The sequence below is a fragment of the Gopherus flavomarginatus genome, chromosome 2 (genome assembly GCF_025201925.1).
Source record: "Gopherus flavomarginatus isolate rGopFla2 chromosome 2, rGopFla2.mat.asm, whole genome shotgun sequence".
Classification (NCBI taxonomy): domain Eukaryota; kingdom Metazoa; phylum Chordata; order Testudines; family Testudinidae; genus Gopherus; species Gopherus flavomarginatus.
The window spans coordinates 230,500,022-230,519,297 of NC_066618.1; the positions used below are offsets into that span (position 1 = coordinate 230,500,022).

General features: G+C 48.1%; 1 protein-coding gene across 7 annotated transcripts in view; it reads left to right on the forward strand.

Moving 5' to 3' along the window:
- The window catches only part of RP1 (RP1 axonemal microtubule associated), a 320,592-nt gene that overhangs the window by 297,114 nt on the left and 4,202 nt on the right, over positions 1-19,276 (forward strand). For all 7 annotated transcript variants that reach the window (XM_050938879.1, XM_050938878.1, XM_050938875.1 and 4 more), the window contains 5 exons: positions 5,529-5,683; positions 5,829-5,904; positions 7,482-7,560; positions 7,769-8,057; positions 10,120-10,198. In XM_050938879.1, coding sequence (XP_050794836.1) covers positions 5,529-5,683; positions 5,829-5,904; positions 7,482-7,560; positions 7,769-8,057; positions 10,120-10,198 — 678 coding nt within the window. The remainder of the gene's footprint in view (positions 1-5,528; positions 5,684-5,828; positions 5,905-7,481; positions 7,561-7,768; positions 8,058-10,119; positions 10,199-19,276) is intronic.

The following is a 19,276-nucleotide window of genomic DNA, read 5'->3' on the forward strand; positions in this document are numbered from 1 at the left end:
ATTTTTATGTATTGCCTATGAACATTATGAGTCATATAGAACAGCATTAGGAAATGTTTCTTTGTTTCTGCTCTGTTTGTTCTGCTGCTGCTGGTGCTAACAACACTACTTACTATAGCTCACCTTCTAACAAGTGATTTTATTTTTCTTATGTCTGTACAGTCCAAATAATTATGCTTGTTAAAAATTAGCTCAAAATTTGTCTTATGAACACCATCTTTGTTTTAGCAAAGCAGAAGGGATCTTTTAATCTGAAACAGTCTTTCCACCCTTTCATATTTTTACAAGTGAGATAGTAAGTACCTGTACAGTCCCAAATGACATGAAATCTAATGTTTGCAGTGTTGTAGTAGCCATGTTGGTCCCAGGATAGCCATGTTGTTGTAGCCATGTTGGTCCCAGAGACACAGGTAGGTGATGTAGTATATTTTATTGAACTAACTTCTATTGGTAGAAGATACAACCTTTTGAGCTACACAGAGCTCTTCCTCAGATTTAGTATTTATCAGAATATTCCCTTGGCAAAACAAACAGGCCAAATAATTTTTTATTTAACATTAATCAGTTTGTATTTAGTTCCTACTCAAAAGAGCATCCATTCATTTAAGTGTAGACCCCAAGTATGCTCACTAAGGACCTGATTCAAAGCCCTATTAAACTCAATACTAGTTCTTCCATTGACCTTATTCACCCTTATGCCCATGATTCAGCAAAGTGCTCAGAGACATGCCTAACTTTAAGTGAGTAATCTCAGTATGATCATCTGTTCTTTTTCTTGAATGCTTTGGCTAGCACTAAACGCTTAAATGTCATAATTTGGAATCAAACTTCGTACTTCTCAGAGCTCTCAGCAGGAAAGCAGAATAAGGTCAATTGTTTTCACCTTTTATACACAGAATCCAAATGGTTATTAAAAATATCTAGGCACTCAGGTGTGCTTCATGGAGGAGACTGATCGCTAAAACACACAAGTGTGTGTATATATATATATATATACACACACACACAGTCAGTGTGGAATTATGAGTAGAGAGCACTGGAGTGGAACTTTGGAGACTTTGGTTCTGTTCCCAGCTCTGCCTCTGGTGTGCTGGGTGACCCTTGGCAACTCATGTCACTGCTCAGTGCCTCGGTTTCCCCATCTGAAACAAAGATACTAACCTTCTTTGTAAAGCACTTTGAGCTCTTCTGATGTGCCATAAAGGGTAGTATCATTACTATTATATAAAATAGTGTATGTTCTGTGTGTGTATAATATTTACTACTCTCTTTTGAGCCGGGCCAGCTTTAGGAAGTGCGGGGCCCAATTCGAACATTTTCGGCGGGGCCCTGGCAGGGATGACTAAAAAAAAAAAAAAATGTAAAAAAAAGCCTTTCATTTCTTCCATGTATTATTTATTTTCCATAACTATATAAATAATACCATTATATATTATGTACATTGCACCATATATGCTGTTGATTGCTTATTAATGACCGCCATTTCACATGTGTTGGTCCCTGCCACGCCCTGTGGGTATGCACATGTGTGGGTCCCAGCTGCTCCCTGCCCCCCTCATCGAAGCAGGAGTGCAGGGTTACTGCCCTGGGAACTGCAGGGCAGCAGTGGACATGAGGCTGGTTGGATGCAGGGCAGGGGCTGACTGGAGGTAGGGTCTAGCTCCAGGCAGGGAAAGGGGTGCAGGGCTGGCTGGAGACGGGGGTGTGGGGTGGGCTGGCTTCAGGCAGGGCTGCAGGGGGATGCAGCAGGGATTGGGAGGGCTGGAGACAGAGGAGTGCAGAACTGGCTGGCTTCAGACAGGGGAGTGCAGCGGGGTTGGCTGGAGACAGGGCAGGGGGTTTGGGGCTGGGTCTGGGCAGTGTGTGCAGGGCTGGTGCGGGCAGGGGTGTGGGGGGGTTGGCTGGCTTTGGGCAGGGCCACAGGAGTGTGTGGAAGGGAATGGCTGGAGACAGGGCAGGGGGTTTGGCAGGGGCTGGCTGTGGGCACGGAGTGCAGAGCTGGCTGGGGGCAGAGCTGGCTGGGGGCAGGGCAAGGAGTGCAGCAGAAGCAGCTGGAGCCCCGGCCCTTTAAATAGCCCCCAAGCCTCCTGCTATCCCAGGGCTCTGGGGGTTATTTAAAGGGCCCAGGGCTCCCCTGCTTCTACCCCGCCCCGGACCTTTTAAATAGCAGCGAGAGCCCTGGAGAATACATGGGGGCGGCGGGGCTCCGGCGGCTATTTAAAGGACGGGGTGGCGGAGGCAGCTGGAGCCCCGACCCTTTAAATAGCCCCCAGAGCCCCCCGCTATCCCAGGGCTATGGGGGCTATTTAAAGGGCCCGGAGCTCCAGCCGGGAGAGCGGGGCTGCGGGGCGGCTTGCTGCGCTCTGGCTGAGGCTCCAGCCGGGAGAGTGGGGCTGCAGGGCTGCTTGCCGCGCTCCTGCCGGGGCTCCAGCCGGGAGAGCGGGGCTGCAGGACAGCTTGCCGCGCTCCAGCCAGGGCTCCAGCTGGGAGAGCAGGGCTGCAGGGCGTCTTGCTGTGCTCCGGCTGGGGCTCCGGCTCTCGGCGCGGGGCCCTCTTAGGCGTGGGGCCCGATTCCTGGGAATCGGCTAAATGGGCCTAAATCAGGCCCTGCTTTTGAGAACATATTATTTGATAACTCTCCAGGTAAGAACTGCATCTCATTTGTATTTATCTGTTTCTGCATATGCCTCAGAAATCTGCAAGGAGGGATTTGTAAATATATTTTGTAATCACAATGAAGCAGAGAGCTAGTATAGCATGAAGCACATTTCTCCTCAAGTCTTTCCCTTTTTATGTCCAAGAGTGCTTTAAACAGCGCCACAGCAGGTAGCACATGTGGAGTTCAAAGTGATCCTTGATGCACAAAGTTATACAGAATTCATTGTGCAAAACAACCCTGCATCTCTGTCATATTTTTAAATCATAGACTCATAAACTTTAAGGCCAGAAGGGACCATCATGTTCATCTAGTCTGACCTCTGGCTGAGGTACTGGTATCTTCAAATCATGATTTAAAGACTTCAAGTTACAGAGAATCCATCACTTACACTAGTTTAAAACTGCAAGTGACCCATGCTCCATAGAAAGGCAAAAATAACGCCAGGGTCTCTGACAATCTGACCCAAGGGAAAATTCCTTCCCGACCCCAAATGTGGCAGCCAGTTGGACCCTGAGCACGTGGGCAAGACCCAGCAGCCAGACAGCAGGCAAGAATTCTCTATAGTGACTCAGAGCCCTCCCCATCTAGTGTCCCATCACCAGCCATTGGGGATATTTGCTACTAGCAGTCACAGATTGGCTATATGCCATTGTAGGCAGTCTCATCATACCATTCCCTCCATAAATGTATCAAGCTCAGTCTTGAAGCCAGTTAGGTTTTTTGCTCACACTGCTCCCCTTGGAAGGCTGTTTTCTGCTCATGCTCCTCCCCTCTCTATTGCATATGTTCTTTGTGTCTCTTGCTCTCTCTTCCTTCCTGCCAGTATAACAGATTTTATGGTTGGACAGCTCCATAGTTAACATCAACTCTTGATTTCCATTTTAGACCCAACTGTGCTCCTCCCACCACTTTGATCTGTGAGTGAGATGGGAAAGTACACAGGGTATTTCTGCACCCAAGGTGACCAATCCCAAAAGTGGCTAATTGTCACATTGCTAATTAATTAATTAATCACATTAATACTGTTTCGAATAATAATTAATGAGGATAAATGGCCGTTCTGAAACCATAAGTATAGCATCAGCTAAATTGCACTTTGAAGATATTACAGTTATTTCAAATTGTTTAAATTATATGTTTTATTGTTAAAAGGGATACATGTTATAAAATGGGATTATGAAATCCTACACCACTGATATATTCTTCTGAGGCGATGCTGCTATCCATTAGGCATGGAACAAGAGCTACTTCCTCACCACTAAAGATGACCCCTGTATACCAGGTGTGAGGCTAGATCAATGTGACCTGTGCAAAGTTTGGTTCATACAGTGAACCCTGCATGTTTTACAGTTGTGACAAAGTTCCTCCTCTACCTTGGTGGGTCCTGCGCTTATTGGCAGATTTGCTCACCTCAGTGATCTTCCCCACAGTCTGGATCAACTCCTCCTGTGTCTGATCAGGAGTTGGGAGGTTTGGGGGGAACCTGGGCCCGCGCTCTACTCCGGGTTCCAGCCCAGGGCCCTGTGGATTGCAGCTGTCTATAGAGCCTCTTGTAACAGCTGCATGACAGCTACAACTCCCTGGGCTACTTCCCCATTGCCTCCTCCAAACACCTTCTTTATCCTCACCATAGGACCTTCCTCCTGGTGTCTGATAACACTTGTACTCCTTAGTTCTCCAGCAGCACACCCTCTCACTCTCAGCTCCTTGTGCTTCTTGCTCCTAGCTCCTCACACACACTTCCTCTCCTCTGGCTCCTCCTCACTTGACTGGAGTGAGCTCCTTTTTAAAGCCAGGTGCCCTGATTAATCTGCCTTGATTGGCTGCAGGTGATCTAATCAGCCTGTCTGTCTTAATTGGTTCTAGCAGGTTCCTGATTACTCTAGTGCAGCCCCTGCTCTGGTCACTCAGGGAACAGAAAACTTCTCATCCAGTGACCAGTATATTTGCCCTCTACCAGACTCCTGTACCCCACTGGTCTGGGTCTGTCACACAGTTCACTAGACATAGAGGCTGTCAGAGGAAGTCGCGTGCTTGCTGGTCAACCTGAACCTGGATAGCCTCTTGTCTTATCCACATTTCAAAGGATGTAGGTGGCCACTCTGTGCCAGCAGGCTGAAGGGGGTTGATGAATCTGAGCTATTATCCCCCACCTACAAAAGCCTTTTGGAAGAACAAGATGCATCTGCTTCTCCAGTAGTGCAGGAGCAGCAGCAAACAGTGTGACTGAAAGTTGAAGAGAGTTGAATATCCTGTATTTTAATATAATTTAGTTCTGTTAAGAAAATGTAAATGGATAGGGCCAAATCCTCAGCTGGTGTAACTTGACATAGCCACTTTGATGTCAATGGGTCTTTGTTAATTTACACTAGTCAAGAATCTGGTCCATAAACTTCAAACAGTTTAAAGTGTACTCAGGTACTGTCCATACTGACTATATCTAAATCCCAGGACACATTCAGTAAAAATTTCAAAAGCACCTAAGTGACTTAGGAGCCTGAATGTCATTGACTTTTTTTGACCCATTATGTATTTCCCAGGTAAAAAGGATCTATTTATTCATTCCAGAATGTGGGTGCTGTCCTTAATCACATTAAAAGGCAAATTAAACTCACATGTCTATTGTTTTAACCAAAAGTTGCAGACCATTCATTTGTGGGTTTATGACAATTGCTAATGTTTGCCAAAGGGAGTTGCAGAATAACATCAAGAAAAAAGTTGGAAACAGTTTGATTGCTTCACCTTTTTGTTATCTCTGTCAATTTTTGAATTGTCTTATGTCAGCAGACTGTATGTTGCTGCAATGTTAAATACCTATGGAAAGTTGTTTTGTGGTAGTGACATAATGTCTCTCCTTTTGATCTTGCAGTGATTACATATCATGTAACAGTGTTTTCCAGCAATGTTTTGAACAAGAGGAATGTAGTACTTGTGACGCTGTGTGTGTGTGGAATCAATGGTGACACAGGAGACAGAATCCTTGGCTGGCCATTGCAGAATCCCCAGCAAGAAGAGGACAATGAGGTATTTTCATTTCAAAGTTATTGAAAATTTCCCGTAAGTTCATTCATGTATATTCTATTTGTAATCTTTGTTTCTTTTTTTCCTATATAATATAGTGAATTGAATATATCTTACAATTGTATCATTGGATAATGTGTTTTTGCAGTCATTTACAGCTCAGATGGATGCTGTTGACCTGGGAGAACTGCATAAAGTTGTCCTGTCCGTCAGCAGCAAAACAAGTAAGTTACTTTTTGCTAGATACATCTGATATCCAATGAGCCTGGTCCTGCAGACCTTGCACAGGAAAAACTCCTATTGAAGTTAATGGGTTACTGTGCGCATACTGTGAGGTCAGTTCCATAGTGATTTCTTCTGGCCGTTGTTAGGTTCTAATCTGACATGGCAAAGATCTAGGTCTTGACTAGCTAAAATCCAAGGAACTAAAGACCGCATAGTTGATAGCATCAAGGAAGTAAACTATTTCCTTCCCCAAGGAAAGAAAAAATGCAATGTGAGAGCAGGGTATTATTCATGATTACTAATGCAGCGAACTACTTTTTGGTTTTGCATTCCATCTCAATAATGTAGTTGTTGCATCCATATTACTGACTGACTTCTAAATCACTGAATGTGCCCACTAAAACTGTGCCAAAGGATAGCAGACAAAATGAGAGAAATAAAATTTTTCCAAGCATGTCTGAAAATACTGTCTGGCAATGCAAGATTCTGGGGTAAAGCAGGAGACTTTATTTTTCATAATTGTCTGTATAATTTATTTTTCATTATGAAGGAGTCAGACTGTCTAGAAGTTAAGCAGTAAACTGATTGTGGGAACTCTTGGGTTTTGTTCCTAACAGCCATTGACTCACTGTGCTCTTGCACAAAAGGCTTGAAATCTCTCAGTTAATTGTGTGTTGTAATACACACTTCAGAGAGGCAGTGTCAAGCTTAAGTATGACCAGATTCTGCCACCGTTACTGATTTATAGTATTATCATTGATTTCAGAGGGACTACTCATGTAGTAAAGTAATAACTGCCATGAGTAAGGGTGGTCAAATTGGTCCCTCAAGTTTATCATCTTCCTTGGACTACGTTTATAAAATCATCCTTGGACTAAGTGCTTAGTGGCCTTATTAAGATCATTAAAGCTGTTAGGATTCCTAGTTTACCAAACTAGGGCAAAGGGAGGAAAATATATTTTAATCATTAAAAGTAAATTAGAGCCAATAAACTCAGCCTGAATAATGGGAATTATGTAGCTGCAGTGTCACAGCAGGAGCCCTGGGAAGGAATTGTGACTCAATCCTTCCTCTTCTCCCCTTTTGTGCTGAGTGGGAAGTAAGTTGTAACATCCTTTCTGGGGATGCAGCTCATTTCACTCCTCCTGTCTGGCCAATACCTCTAGCCGTTGTACAGGGAGCTCTCCTCAACCGCTACCTGCAGGGAGAGTATCAGATACACAGCTTCTGCTCCCCCACACCACCACCCAGTCATGCTCAAAGTCAGACCTACATAGCCCATCCAGGGGACGGGGAGGGCCTGATGCCTTTGCAAATCTGCCTAGGATCAGAGAACAATCTTGTCCTAAACTTGAAAGTTGACGTTCAGAATGGAAATCCTGCAATTAGACCATTTCAATAGGGGAAGCTATAATAGTGCAAAACTTGTGAAGCAGGCAGTTTAGTTGTATTTTGATTGACTAATAAGCTATATTTTTAGTATAATAAGAATGCTATAACTATATCATTGCCAGATTCCACATAAATTCTGGCTGTACAATTGAGTATCTTAATTTTATTTTGTTTCTGTTTCTAGACTGCAAACTGGATGTTAAAACTTTACATTTGAAGGAAGCACTAAAACAAGAACCTGTCTACATATTTGAAGTGAATGAGTAAGCTTGGTCTTTTTAAGCTAATCTTAAAAACATCAATCAAGCAATTGATCAAAAGCGACTTTTGTTACATAGTATGTTAATTTCTGGGTATTTAGCAAAAATATCCATGCTAGATTCTCTCGTTAGCACTCAGATGGAAATTCATGTTTTCCTAACTTAAAATATACTACAGTTTCACATTATTGTATATGGTTTTGCCTTGCAGAGTGTTCTCTCTGGATGCTCATGAACCTGAAATAAGGAGAGAAATCCCAGTATCTTTTATTATCAGGGAAGGCGTTAAACTCAAAAATGAAATAGATCACACTTTAAATAAGGAAAAAAGCCCCCTGGAAAGTCTGGTAGAATACATAATTAAAGTGTATACTGGTGACAAGAAGGGAGCAGGAACTGATGCCAGCGTGCATGTAATTTTATTTGGGGATGAGGACTCATCTGAATTAGTTCAGCTCACTAAACCACTGGAACATCAAGATCCTTTTGAAAGAGGAAAGGTAAGTACTGCCGAGTTTGTTATGTGATGTGTTTGTCTCTAGATTGGACAGGTCATTCATGGTCAGGACTTTTAAGGAACAGCAGCCTCCTGTTGTTTTCCAAGTCACTACATGAGACATGACCCCAGCCATTTTTAAGTGTTTGGCTAGAAATTGTATCTTAAACCCTTGATAAAGTCTCCAAAAAAATCTCATCAAACCACCAAAACAAACAAAATCCTACATTTTAACCTTCTCACCAGAATGATCATGTGATACAGTAGCTATTCCAGGACTTCTGTTCTAATAGAAGTGGAGAATCTCTTACTTCTAGTGACTCTAAGGGCATGTCTATACTACCCACCAGATCAGCAGGCAGCGATCGATCCAGCGGGGGGTTAATTATCACATCTACTATAGACACAATAAATTGACCACCGAGCGCTCTCCCATCGACTCCAGTACTCCACCAGGACGAGAAGCACAAGCGGAGTCAACGGGAGAGCATCAGCTGTTGACTTACTGCAGTGAAAACATGGTATCTTAGATCAACCCCATGCGGTAGTGTTGACAAGTCCTAAGTGCCTCTGGGGCCTTTCTGTTTCTTAGGCTCATTGCTGTGGCATCTGAATGAACCCACTTTTCTACAGGCATCACGTAAATAAAATACAAAGTGTTTGTGTGTGTGTGTTCCTGCTATGCAAACCTGGAACACTCATACTTGCATTTGCGTGCTGGGTGGAAGTATACTACCCTATTAAATTCCAGCATTCAAATTCGTCATGGAACCTGACACTGTAAAGAGTCCTGTCAGCCACAAATATTGTGCAGCCACATAACCAGATAAAAGGACAGCATGCATTCTGGTCAGAGTCTGATGTCCTCCTACTCCAGGCCATTGTCAGATGCTTGACTACAGTAGGCTGAGAATCTATATCATGTCATAGCCACAAAGTATCTGAATCATGACCAAATACATGAATAAAATATTATTCCCCCTCTCCCCTCACCACCTTTTTTTAAACACATTACATTGGCAAATACTGCGTAAGCATAGATCCAGTTGTGCACCAGACAGGCTACCTTGAACTGTTTGGTGGTGTCATGCTGATCATACCTGGCCTTGGCACTTCTGATGAAACAGGAAATAAAAGATCTTCCCTCCTCAGTTTTTCTCCTTAATGACTCTTGACAGGTGATGACTGAGTCTAGTCTGGGTGTGTTTTACTCTCCATTCCTAAATCATTATCTTATACTCTGTAGCTGAACTCCCAGCCATCCCAAACCTTCTTCACTTAAGTTGTCCTGAGTAGCTCTGGCCATTCTGCCTGCCAATGTCTTCTGGTGGATCTTCACCCATATAGCATCCTCCATGGGCAGAGGGTTAGTGGAGGTGGGAAAAGTTGTTGCTACAGGCAGAAGGAGCAAAGAGAGAGAGAATCTGGTTGCACCTGCAGATTTAGTAACATTCACCAACTGTCATGGTCCACTGGGACATGGGATCAGATCGATGGAAAACCTTGGAGCAATCCAACCGCATTCCCTGAAGATGCGTGCCATGGTTGCCTTTTGATTTCTCGGAGAAATGCCTTAATGAAAAAAGTTGCTGTTCCTCCTTCCTATGATATATGAAACAAACCCGTATTTTGAACCAAAATGTGGAGCATTTGAGAGGTCTGACAGTAAACAGAATAAAAATCACTTATCTTTATATTCTCAGAGGCATGTTTGTGTATCATAAACCAAAAATAATAAAAGTTATTATTACTTTATCTGGTTGACAATTCATCATGTACCAAGCAGAAACATCTCTCTTGTGTGTGAAAACCAATAAAAGGGCAAGAATCATTCAAATATAACTTAAGTAGTACATCTTTCATGTTAAACTGAAGGAAAACTAGCAACACAAAGCCTAAATCAAAAGACCTACATTAGTAGTAGTAATGCATCTATATTGTCAGCCATCTAGTTTTCTTCCATTTGGTTACATTTGAACGGTCTCAAAACTGAGCTGGGCAAGCATGCTACTTTCCAGAGTTTGACTTATTACATTTTAATAGCTGCCTCTTTTTCAATTTTGAAGTCTGACGTATTCAGGATTAAGACAAAATATTTAGGAAGACTGCGTTCAATTGAAATTGGCCATGATGGGAAAGGATTTGGTAAGTACTCTATATGTTTTAAATATGTTTGTAAGCGGAATACAGATTTTTAAGGATCTGCTTGACATTTGAAAATGCCTGTAAACTCATTACAATTGACATAGAGCTTGGCCCTTACCTGGTGTAAATCCATAAAACAACGACTCCATTCAAGACAATAGAGTTACACTGATTTACACCAGCTGAGGATCTAGCTCATGGTTTATAAAAGAAACCTATCACATTGGCATACTTCTGCATCTCTCAAGGTCGGATCCTGCAGTCAGTATTCACCCAAACCTCTTACTAAATACTGCAGGATTGAGCCCCAAAAGTGAAGACTAGATTAAAACATTTTTATATTTTGGTGCATTATCTAAAAAATGAGATAACAAAATGTAAGAATTGGTTTGTTTAGAAGTTTGAACTGAAGACAATGTGTTGCACCAGAGGGAGACATACTTAACAATGCAACGTTAGTATTTCGTAAGACCAAAAGTTAACAAAGCAAAAGAAGTAATACTCTCAGGTTATAATGTCTTGAACTTATATTGCTTTAGTTAATAGTCCTAGTTAAAAAAAAAAGTACACTAGAAATATAAAATTGGAATCAGAGAACAACCTATAGCTTGAATCTAAGAAATCTGTGCTGAGATATTCTGGTCAGATTGCTCAGCTAAAACTCCCCTATCTGATGTTACAAAAATCAATTGATATTGATCCCAATGCTTTAATTAAAAAGCCAAATAAAATTCAGATTTTTTGACCACATGGGCCATTAGAAGAGGTCACAAGTTTATCATAACCAGGAAGCAGTGGACAAATCTGTGATGATGGCAGGTCCTGCTGACTCCAAGGTTGGACAATTTTTTGCTAACTCTCAGTTATAACCCACACAACACTATATCGTTATCTTTTGGAAGCTGTATGACCCGGAAACTTTGCAGTGATTGTTCATCAGAGTGGACTGATGGCTAATTTGAAGTTTTAAAAACATATTTATTAAAATATCAATAATAAATAAAATGCCATTACTCCCCCTCCTGCTGTTTGTTCTCTCCCTCAACCTTTCATCTTAATGCTCCTTTTCATTTATTATTATTAATAATAGTGTTACAGTGGAGCTTAAAGACTCCAGCAGAACTTGGGCTGCTATTGTGCTAGGTGCTGAACACACACACATGGTAAGAAATTATTCCTTTCCTAAATAATTTAGTCTAAATAGACAAGTCTGGCAAAGGAAAAGAAGGATTTTTATCCTCATTTTACAGATGGGGAACTAAGGCCCTGGGAAATTCACACAGAAGTCCATGGCAGAGCCAGGAATTGAATCCAGGTCTTCTGAATCCCAGTCCAGCACCTTCACAAGACTATCTTTCCTCTCTGTCTCCTTGCTCTTTACGCCACATTCGGCAGTGCTGACCCCATGCACTGAACAGTCGCTGTGTTGTCATCCCATCTAACTACCTCACCTTGTCTTTCAAATCACTCCCTAAAACGCTCTTCAAGCAACACTTATGATTATTGTTATTACATATATTACCATAGTGTCTAGGAGCCGTAGACCTTGCCCAAGACCCCATTGTGCTAGGTGCCAGGGGCAGCTCTAGGGTTTTTGCTGCCCCAAGAAGACTGCCTTCGACGGTTTGCCTGCAGAGGGTCTGCTGGTCCCGCGGCTTCAGCGGACCTCCCAAAGCCATGAGACCAGAGGACCCTCCGCAGGCATGCCCGTGGGAGATCCACCAAAGCCGCGGGACCAGCGGACCCTCCGCAGGCATGCCGCCGAGGGAAGTCTGCCTACCGCCCTCACGGCACCAGCAGAGCGCCCCCCGTGGCTTGCCGCCCCAAGCACGCACTTGGCATGCTGGGGCCTGGAGCTGCCCTGGCTAGATGCTGTACAAACACAGAACAAAAAGACTGTTCCCACTCCAAAGAGAACACTTGCTTTCTGCCACACATTTTCTGTAACCCTCATGCCCTCCTTTAACATAAATGCCACACAGTGTCCCGTCTTACATTTGTTGATATTGTCTAATATAGGCCCTGACTCAACAAGTTCCGCAAGCATGGAACTGTCATTGAAGTCAGTTGGAGTTCCCTGGATAACAGTAAAACCCTAGACTGTAAACTCTTCAGGACAGCGGCAATGCCTTCCTTTGTGTTTGTTAAGGTGTGTGTGTGTGTGAGAGAGAGAGAGAGAGAGAGAGATTTTTAATAATCACTAATAATGTGCACGAGTCAGAGATTTCCATAAAATGTCATATCTTATGAGTAGTGTCTGTGATATATGAAACAATTCAGAATATTTAATTAGAAGAGTACCAAAAGTACTTCACTATCTCTATAAGTGACTCTTGGGAACTGGAGACTGAGAATGTGGGCATTCTTATATCCTAGGTTTTACATAGTTATCAGTTAATAACCATTCGTGAGCAATAGGAAACTTTGGCAAGCTTTGACCTTTTTATACAAATAGATGAGATTCTGCAAAATATTTTGTAAAGGATTTTTTGTCCTATTTTATACTTTGTCCATGGGTTCTGCAAATCAGATTAAAGGATTATAATATTGTATCTTATTTCCGAAACACAAATTATGCACAGAAGCACCCATATACAATTTCAGCAAATAGTATTTTTTCTATTTGGCTTCCAAGTGTATACATGAAATACTTCTACAGTCAAACCCAACTTCTAAAGAACAAACACCAAGACAGTAGTGGTATATTCACTACAGTAAAAGCAGCATTCACACTGTAATATTAAATGAAACAGGGAGTGCTGTGGCATAAATCAATTGTGGAGCAGGACCACAGATATTTCTCCATTTGGCAAAACATTCCCAAAAGGCACCAGTTTGTTTAAAGATGAAAACTTCCATAATGAAAACTTGAAAGAACCTGTTAGGTTCACTCCCTCTGAGGAACTTGGCATTGGCCACTGTCAGTAGACAGGATACTGGGCTGGATGGACCTTTGGTCTGATCCAGTATGACTGTTCTTATGTCTAATGTGTAGAGTTCTTCAGCTCTGAAGATCATGAACTCCCTAATCTCCTTCTGTTGCTCATAGGCCTCCATTGAAGTTCCATTGACTTCAGTGGAATTTATACACATGCTTAAAGTTAACCACATCTTTGAGTGTTCTCCTGAACAGGGTGATTTTCTGAATTGGTTTTAAAAACATATTGTTCTTCTTCGAGTGATTGCTCACATCCATTCCAGTTAGGTGTGCGCGCCGCGCGTGCACGTTCGTCGGAAACTTTTTACCCTAGCAACTCCAGTGGGCCGGCAGGTCGCCCCCTGGAGTGGCGCCGCCATGGCGCCCAATATATATCCCTGCCGGCCCACCCGCTCCTCAGTTCCTTCTTACCGCCGTGTCGGTCGTTGGAACTGTGGAGCGCGGCATAGCTGTCCTCCACGTCCCTAGCTCTCCTTGTTTTTCTATCGTTATCTCTATTGTAGTTGTTAATTAGACTGTTAAGTTAGATAGTAGTAGTTAAGTGTTAAGTAGTTGTAAATAGTTTTTCGCCGGGGGCTTAGCCCTTCCCAGCACCCGGCACCGGGCTCATGCCTGGTTCGCCGGGCTTCAAGCAGTGTGCGGCCTGCAAGAAGCCTATGCCCACCAGCGACCCCCACGACGCGTGCCTGAAGTGCCTGGGGGAATCGCATAGATCCGACAAGTGCCGCATCTGCAAGGCTTTTAAGCCAAGGACTAAGAAGGAGAGGGATCAAAGGCTCCGGACTCTCCTCATGGAGGCGGCACTTGACCCGGCGGCTTCGCAGGCCGTGATCTCGGCGCCGGCACCGGATCGCACCGGCACCGAGAAGACTCCCCGGCACCGACCTTCTCCGGCACCGGGGACAGAGCCTAGGCCGTCGAAGTCCATTACTCCGGCCAGGCACACCCGAGTGGAGCGCCCGGCCTCAGCATCGGCCGCGGCGCCGCCGGCACCGTCGACTCCGGGCCCGGCGGGTCCGTCGAGTCCAGTGCCGCCAAGCTCCCCCATGACATCTGGGGTCGAGATAGTGGTGCCATCTACACCAGAGACCTTCGCCTCGGCACGGGACCTCATAGCCATGACCGAGCCCACTCAGCTACCACCCCCGGTACCTCCGGTGCGGGTCGTGTCCAGAGGCAAGCCTATGATGTCGGCACCGTCCCGGGACTCTCGTTCTCGCTCCAGGTCCCGACGTCACGGTCGCTCCAGATCCCGCCGCCGCTCGCAGTCCCGGCACCGCTCCCCTCAGCGGTACCGGTCGCACTCGCGGCGCCGGTCGACACCGAGATGATCGCGGTCAGACTCCAGCCGTCGTTACCGGCACCGCGAGTCCAGGAGCCGATCCAGACGTTCGCCGCACCGGTCGACCTCCCGGCGCCGAGCTGGTGGCAGGTCCCGGTCCCGGTCGACCTCCCGGTACCGAACCGGTGGCAGGTCCCGATCCCGGCACCGAAGCGGCGCCCGGTACCGATCCAGATCCCGGCACCGTGGCAGAACTCGGTCCTGCTCCCGGCACCGTTACGACTCCCGGCACCGGTCCCCGGCACCGAGACGATCGCCCGTGCCGGCCCGCGCGGACCCTTACCATCCAGGGTCCGCCCCGCCATGGCCCTCTAGGCAGCCGTCCGTGTCTTCGCTGGCGGACAGTGGGTACGCGCTGGGCACCGACCGGCAGGCGGCGCTGTTCAGCGAGCCTCCACAGCAGGACCCAGCCCCACAGCAATGGGGTTTCTGGACACCCTGGGCATATCATCAGGCCCAGGGCCCCCAACAGCTCCCTGCTAGGCCGGCGACTGCGGAGCGCAGGGCACCTGAGGCCTCGTTGTCTCGCCCCCCTCCCTCCCCGGATGGGGAGGAAGGATCCAAGCACCAGGACTCCACTTTGGCTCCTGAGGCAGAGGCGAGGGCCGAGGGAGACCCCCCTTTAGACACCCTCTTGCCGGGGGTCTCCTCATCTTCTTCCCCTGATGAAGCGGTGGCTGGGACCTCCTCCAACAGCCCCCCCCCGCTGGACCTCAGGGCGCACCAGGACCTCCTCCGGCGAGTAGCCCAAAACCTGAGTCTACAAGCCGAGGAGGTCTCGGAGGTAGAGGACCCTATTGTCACCATCCTCTCGGCAGACGCTCCCACCAGGGTCGCCCTGCCGTTCATACGGACCATCCAGGCCAACGCCAACACCATCTGGCAGTCTCCGGCCTCCATTCCTCCCACTGCGAAGGGCGTCGAGAGGAAGTACATGGCTCCTTCTAAGGGCTACGAGTACCTCCACGTACACCCGACTCCGTGTTCCCTGGTGGTCCAATCCGTCAATGATAAAGAGCGTCATGGTCAGGAGGCTCCAGCCCCCAAATCCAGGGAGGCCAGGCGGATGGATCTCCTCGGCCGTAAGGTGTACTCGGCTGGGGCGCTGCAACTCAGGGTCTCCAACCAACAGGCCCTGTTAAGCAGATACGCCTTTAACTCCTGGGTGGCAGCAGACAAATTCAAGGAGCTGTTGCCACAAGATGCTCGTCAGGAGTTTGCGGCCATCTTAGAGGAAGGCAAGAAGGTCGCACGCACGTCCTTGCAAGCCTCTCTGGACGCTGCGGATTCGGCTGCCCGTACCCTCGCGTCGGGTGTAACAATGCGTCGCCTCTCCTGGCTGCAGGTTTCCGGCCTTCCGCCGGAGCTCCAGCACACAATACAGGACCTTCCTTTTGAAGGCCAAGGGCTGTTCTCGGACAAGACAGACCCTAGACTCAAGAGTCTAAAAGACAACCGAGTCATCATGAGGTCACTGGGGATGCACACTCCAGTGACGCAACGCAGACCCTTCCGGCCGCAGCAACAGCAACAACAGCGCAGGCCGTATCTCCAGTTCCGCCAGCGGCAGGACCTTAACAGGCGCCGCGGCAGGAACGGAAGGCGCAGGCACTCGGGGAACCAAAGGGGCCAAAACCAAGGCTCCTCTAAGCCCCCGCCTGGTCCCAAGCCTTCATTTTGAAGGTGCGCCCGAGGGCGCAGTAACAGTTTCCCCATTGGATCCTTTCCCCCCGTTTTCCAACCGCCTTTCTTTTTTCCTCCCGGCGTGGTCCCTAATAACATCGGACCGCTGGGTCTTACGCACGGTGCAGTCGGGATACCGCCTGCAGTTTGTTTCATTTCCTCCTCCCCGCCCCCCTTCCTCGTCCCTCTTCAGGGACCCCTCTCACGAGCAATTCCTTCGGCAGGAGGTGCAGACGCTCCTCGGCAAAGGAGCTATAGAGGCGGTGCCGGAGAACGAGAAAGGCAAGGGGTTTTATTCCCGCTACTTTCTGATCCCCAAGGCCAAGGGAGGCCTCAGGCCCATCCTCGACCTGCGAGAGCTCAACAAGTACCTGGTGAAGTTGAAGTTCCGCATGGTTTCCTTGGGGACCATTATCCCATCCCTGGATCCGGGAGACTGGTACGCCGCCCTCGACATGCAGGACGCGTATTTTCACATTGCTATCTGGCCACCCCACAGACGTTTCCTTCGCTTCCTTGTGGGGTCTCTGCATTACCAATTTGCAGTCCTCCCATTTGGCTTGTCCACGGCCCCGAGAGTGTTTACGAAATGCATGGCAGTTGTTGTGGCGCAGCTTCGGCGCAGTCGTATCCACGTGTTCCCGTATCTGGACGATTGGTTGATTCGAGGCACGTCGCACCAACAAGTCTGCAGCCATGTCCGTGTGATCACCGACATGTTCGCCGCTCTGGGCCTCTTGGTGAACACAGACAAGTCCACCCTGGCCCCCACACAAAGGGTGGAATTCATCGGGGCCGTCCTGGACGCCACTGTGGGCAGGGCCTTGCTGCCATTGCAGCGGTTCCAGGCCTTGTCGGCCATCGTGCAACGGCTACAGACAGCCCCCTTGACGTCAGTGAGGACGTGTCTAACCCTGTTAGGCCACATGGCGGCCTGTACTTTCGTGACCAATTACGCTCGGCTCCGCATGAGACCACTCCAGCTGTGGCTCATCGGTCATTACAGGCCGACAAGACAGCCACTAGATATGTTAATCACGATCCCCCAGGGGGTCTTAGATTCTCTCGACTGGTGGCTGGACCAGTCAGTGTTGTGTGCGGGTCTCCCCTTCCACCCATCTCAGCCCTCGGTGTCCCTAACAACAGATGCCTCAGATCTCGGCTGGGGGGCCCACGCAGGGACCCTGAGGACGCAGGGCCTGTGGTCCCAGGAGGAGGTGCGGCTACACATCAACATGCGGGAGTTGAGAGCGGTCCGTCTTGCTTGTCAAACGTTCTGTCATCAGCTCCAGGGTCGTTGTGTCGCGGTGTTCACCGACAACACGACGACCATGTATTATATCAACAAGCAGGGCGGCACCAGATCCTCCTCCCTGTGCCACGAGGCGATACGACTCTGGGACTTTTGTGTAGCCCACTCCATTCACCTCATGGCTTCCTTCCTCCCCGGAGTACGGAACACGCTGGCGGATCGATTGAGCAGATCCTTCCTGTCACACGAGTGGTCCCTCCGCCCAGACGTCGCCCTCTCCATCTTCCGGAGGTGGGGTTATCCCCGGGTGGACCTCTTCGCGTCCAAAGGGAACAGGAAGTGCCAAGCGTTCTGCTCCTTTCAGGGCAGGGAGCCCGGGTCGATAGCGGATGCCTTCCTCATCCAGTGGTCGACCCACCTGTACTATGCGTTTCCCCCATTCCCGTTGGTCCACAGGGTCCTTCTGAAGGTGCGCAGGGACAGGGCTCACGTGATCATGGTAGCCCCGGCATGGCCCAGACAGCACTGGTACCCCATGCTGCTGGACCTGACCATAGCCGACCCAGTTCCCCTGCCCCTTCATCCGGACCTGATTACCCAGGAGCACGGGACCCTCTGTCACCCGGACCTGCAGTCGCTGCACCTAGCGGCGTGGCTCCTGCGTGGCTGACTGGCTCTGAGCTGCGCTGTTCCACGCCGGTGAGGGAGGTGCTCTTGGGCAGCAGGAAGCCGTCCACAAGAGCGACATATTTGGCCAAATGGAAGCGCTTCTCCTTTTGGTGCGTAGAGAAAAATCTCCGCCCTATGGAAGTTTCAGTAGCCGACATCTTAGACTACATTTGGTCCCTCAAAGGGCAAGGTCTGGCCATATCGTCGTTACGAGTCCACCTAGCAGCTATCTCCACCTTTCACCCGGGTGCGGATGGTCGCTCTGTTTTTTCCCACCCGACGGTGTCTAGATTCCTTAAGGGGCTGGAACGTTTATACCCTAACGTCCGTCCCCCTGCTCCAACCTGGGATCTTAACCTGGTGTTGTCCCGGCTCATGGGGCCCCCCTTTGAGCTGTTAGCTACTTGCTCCCTGCTTTACCTCTCTTGGAAGACGGCCTTTCTAGTAGCTATCACCTCAGCTAGACGGGTGTCGGAACTCCGGGCTCTTGTGGTAGACCCCCCATATACGGTCTTCCACAAGGACAAGGTGCAGCTGAGACCACACCCTGCTTTTCTCCCCAAGGTGGTCTCAGCCTTCCACGTCAACCAAGAGATATTCCTCCCGGTTTTTTTCCCGAAACCTCACTCCTCAGGCAGGGAGCAGCAGCTCCACTCGCTTGATGTCCGTAGGGCTCTCGCGTTCTACGTGGAGAGGACTAAGCCCTTCCGCAAATCCCCCCAGCTTTTCGTGGCAGTAGCGGACCGCATGAAAGGGCTTCCTATCTCCTCCCAGAGGTTATCCTCTTGGGTAACGTCCTGCATCAGGACCTGCTATGACTTGGCCCACGTCCCTACGGGCCGTGTGACTGCGCATTCTACCAGGGCGCAGGCGTCGTCGCTGGCTTTCCTTGCCCGTGTGCCCATCCAGGAAATCTGTCGGGCAGCGACCTGGTCATCGGTCCACACCTTTGCTTCCCACTACGCCCTGGTCCAGCAGTCTAGAGAGGATGCGGCCTTCGGATCTGCTGTGCTCCATGCCGCGACTTCTCGCTCCGACCCCACCGCCTAGGTATGGCTTGGGATTCACCTAACTGGAATGGATGTGAGCAATCACTCGAAGAAGAAAAGACGGTTACTCACCTTTGTAACTGTTGTTCTTCGAGATGTGTTGCTCACATCCATTCCACACCCGCCCTCCTTCCCCACTGTCGGA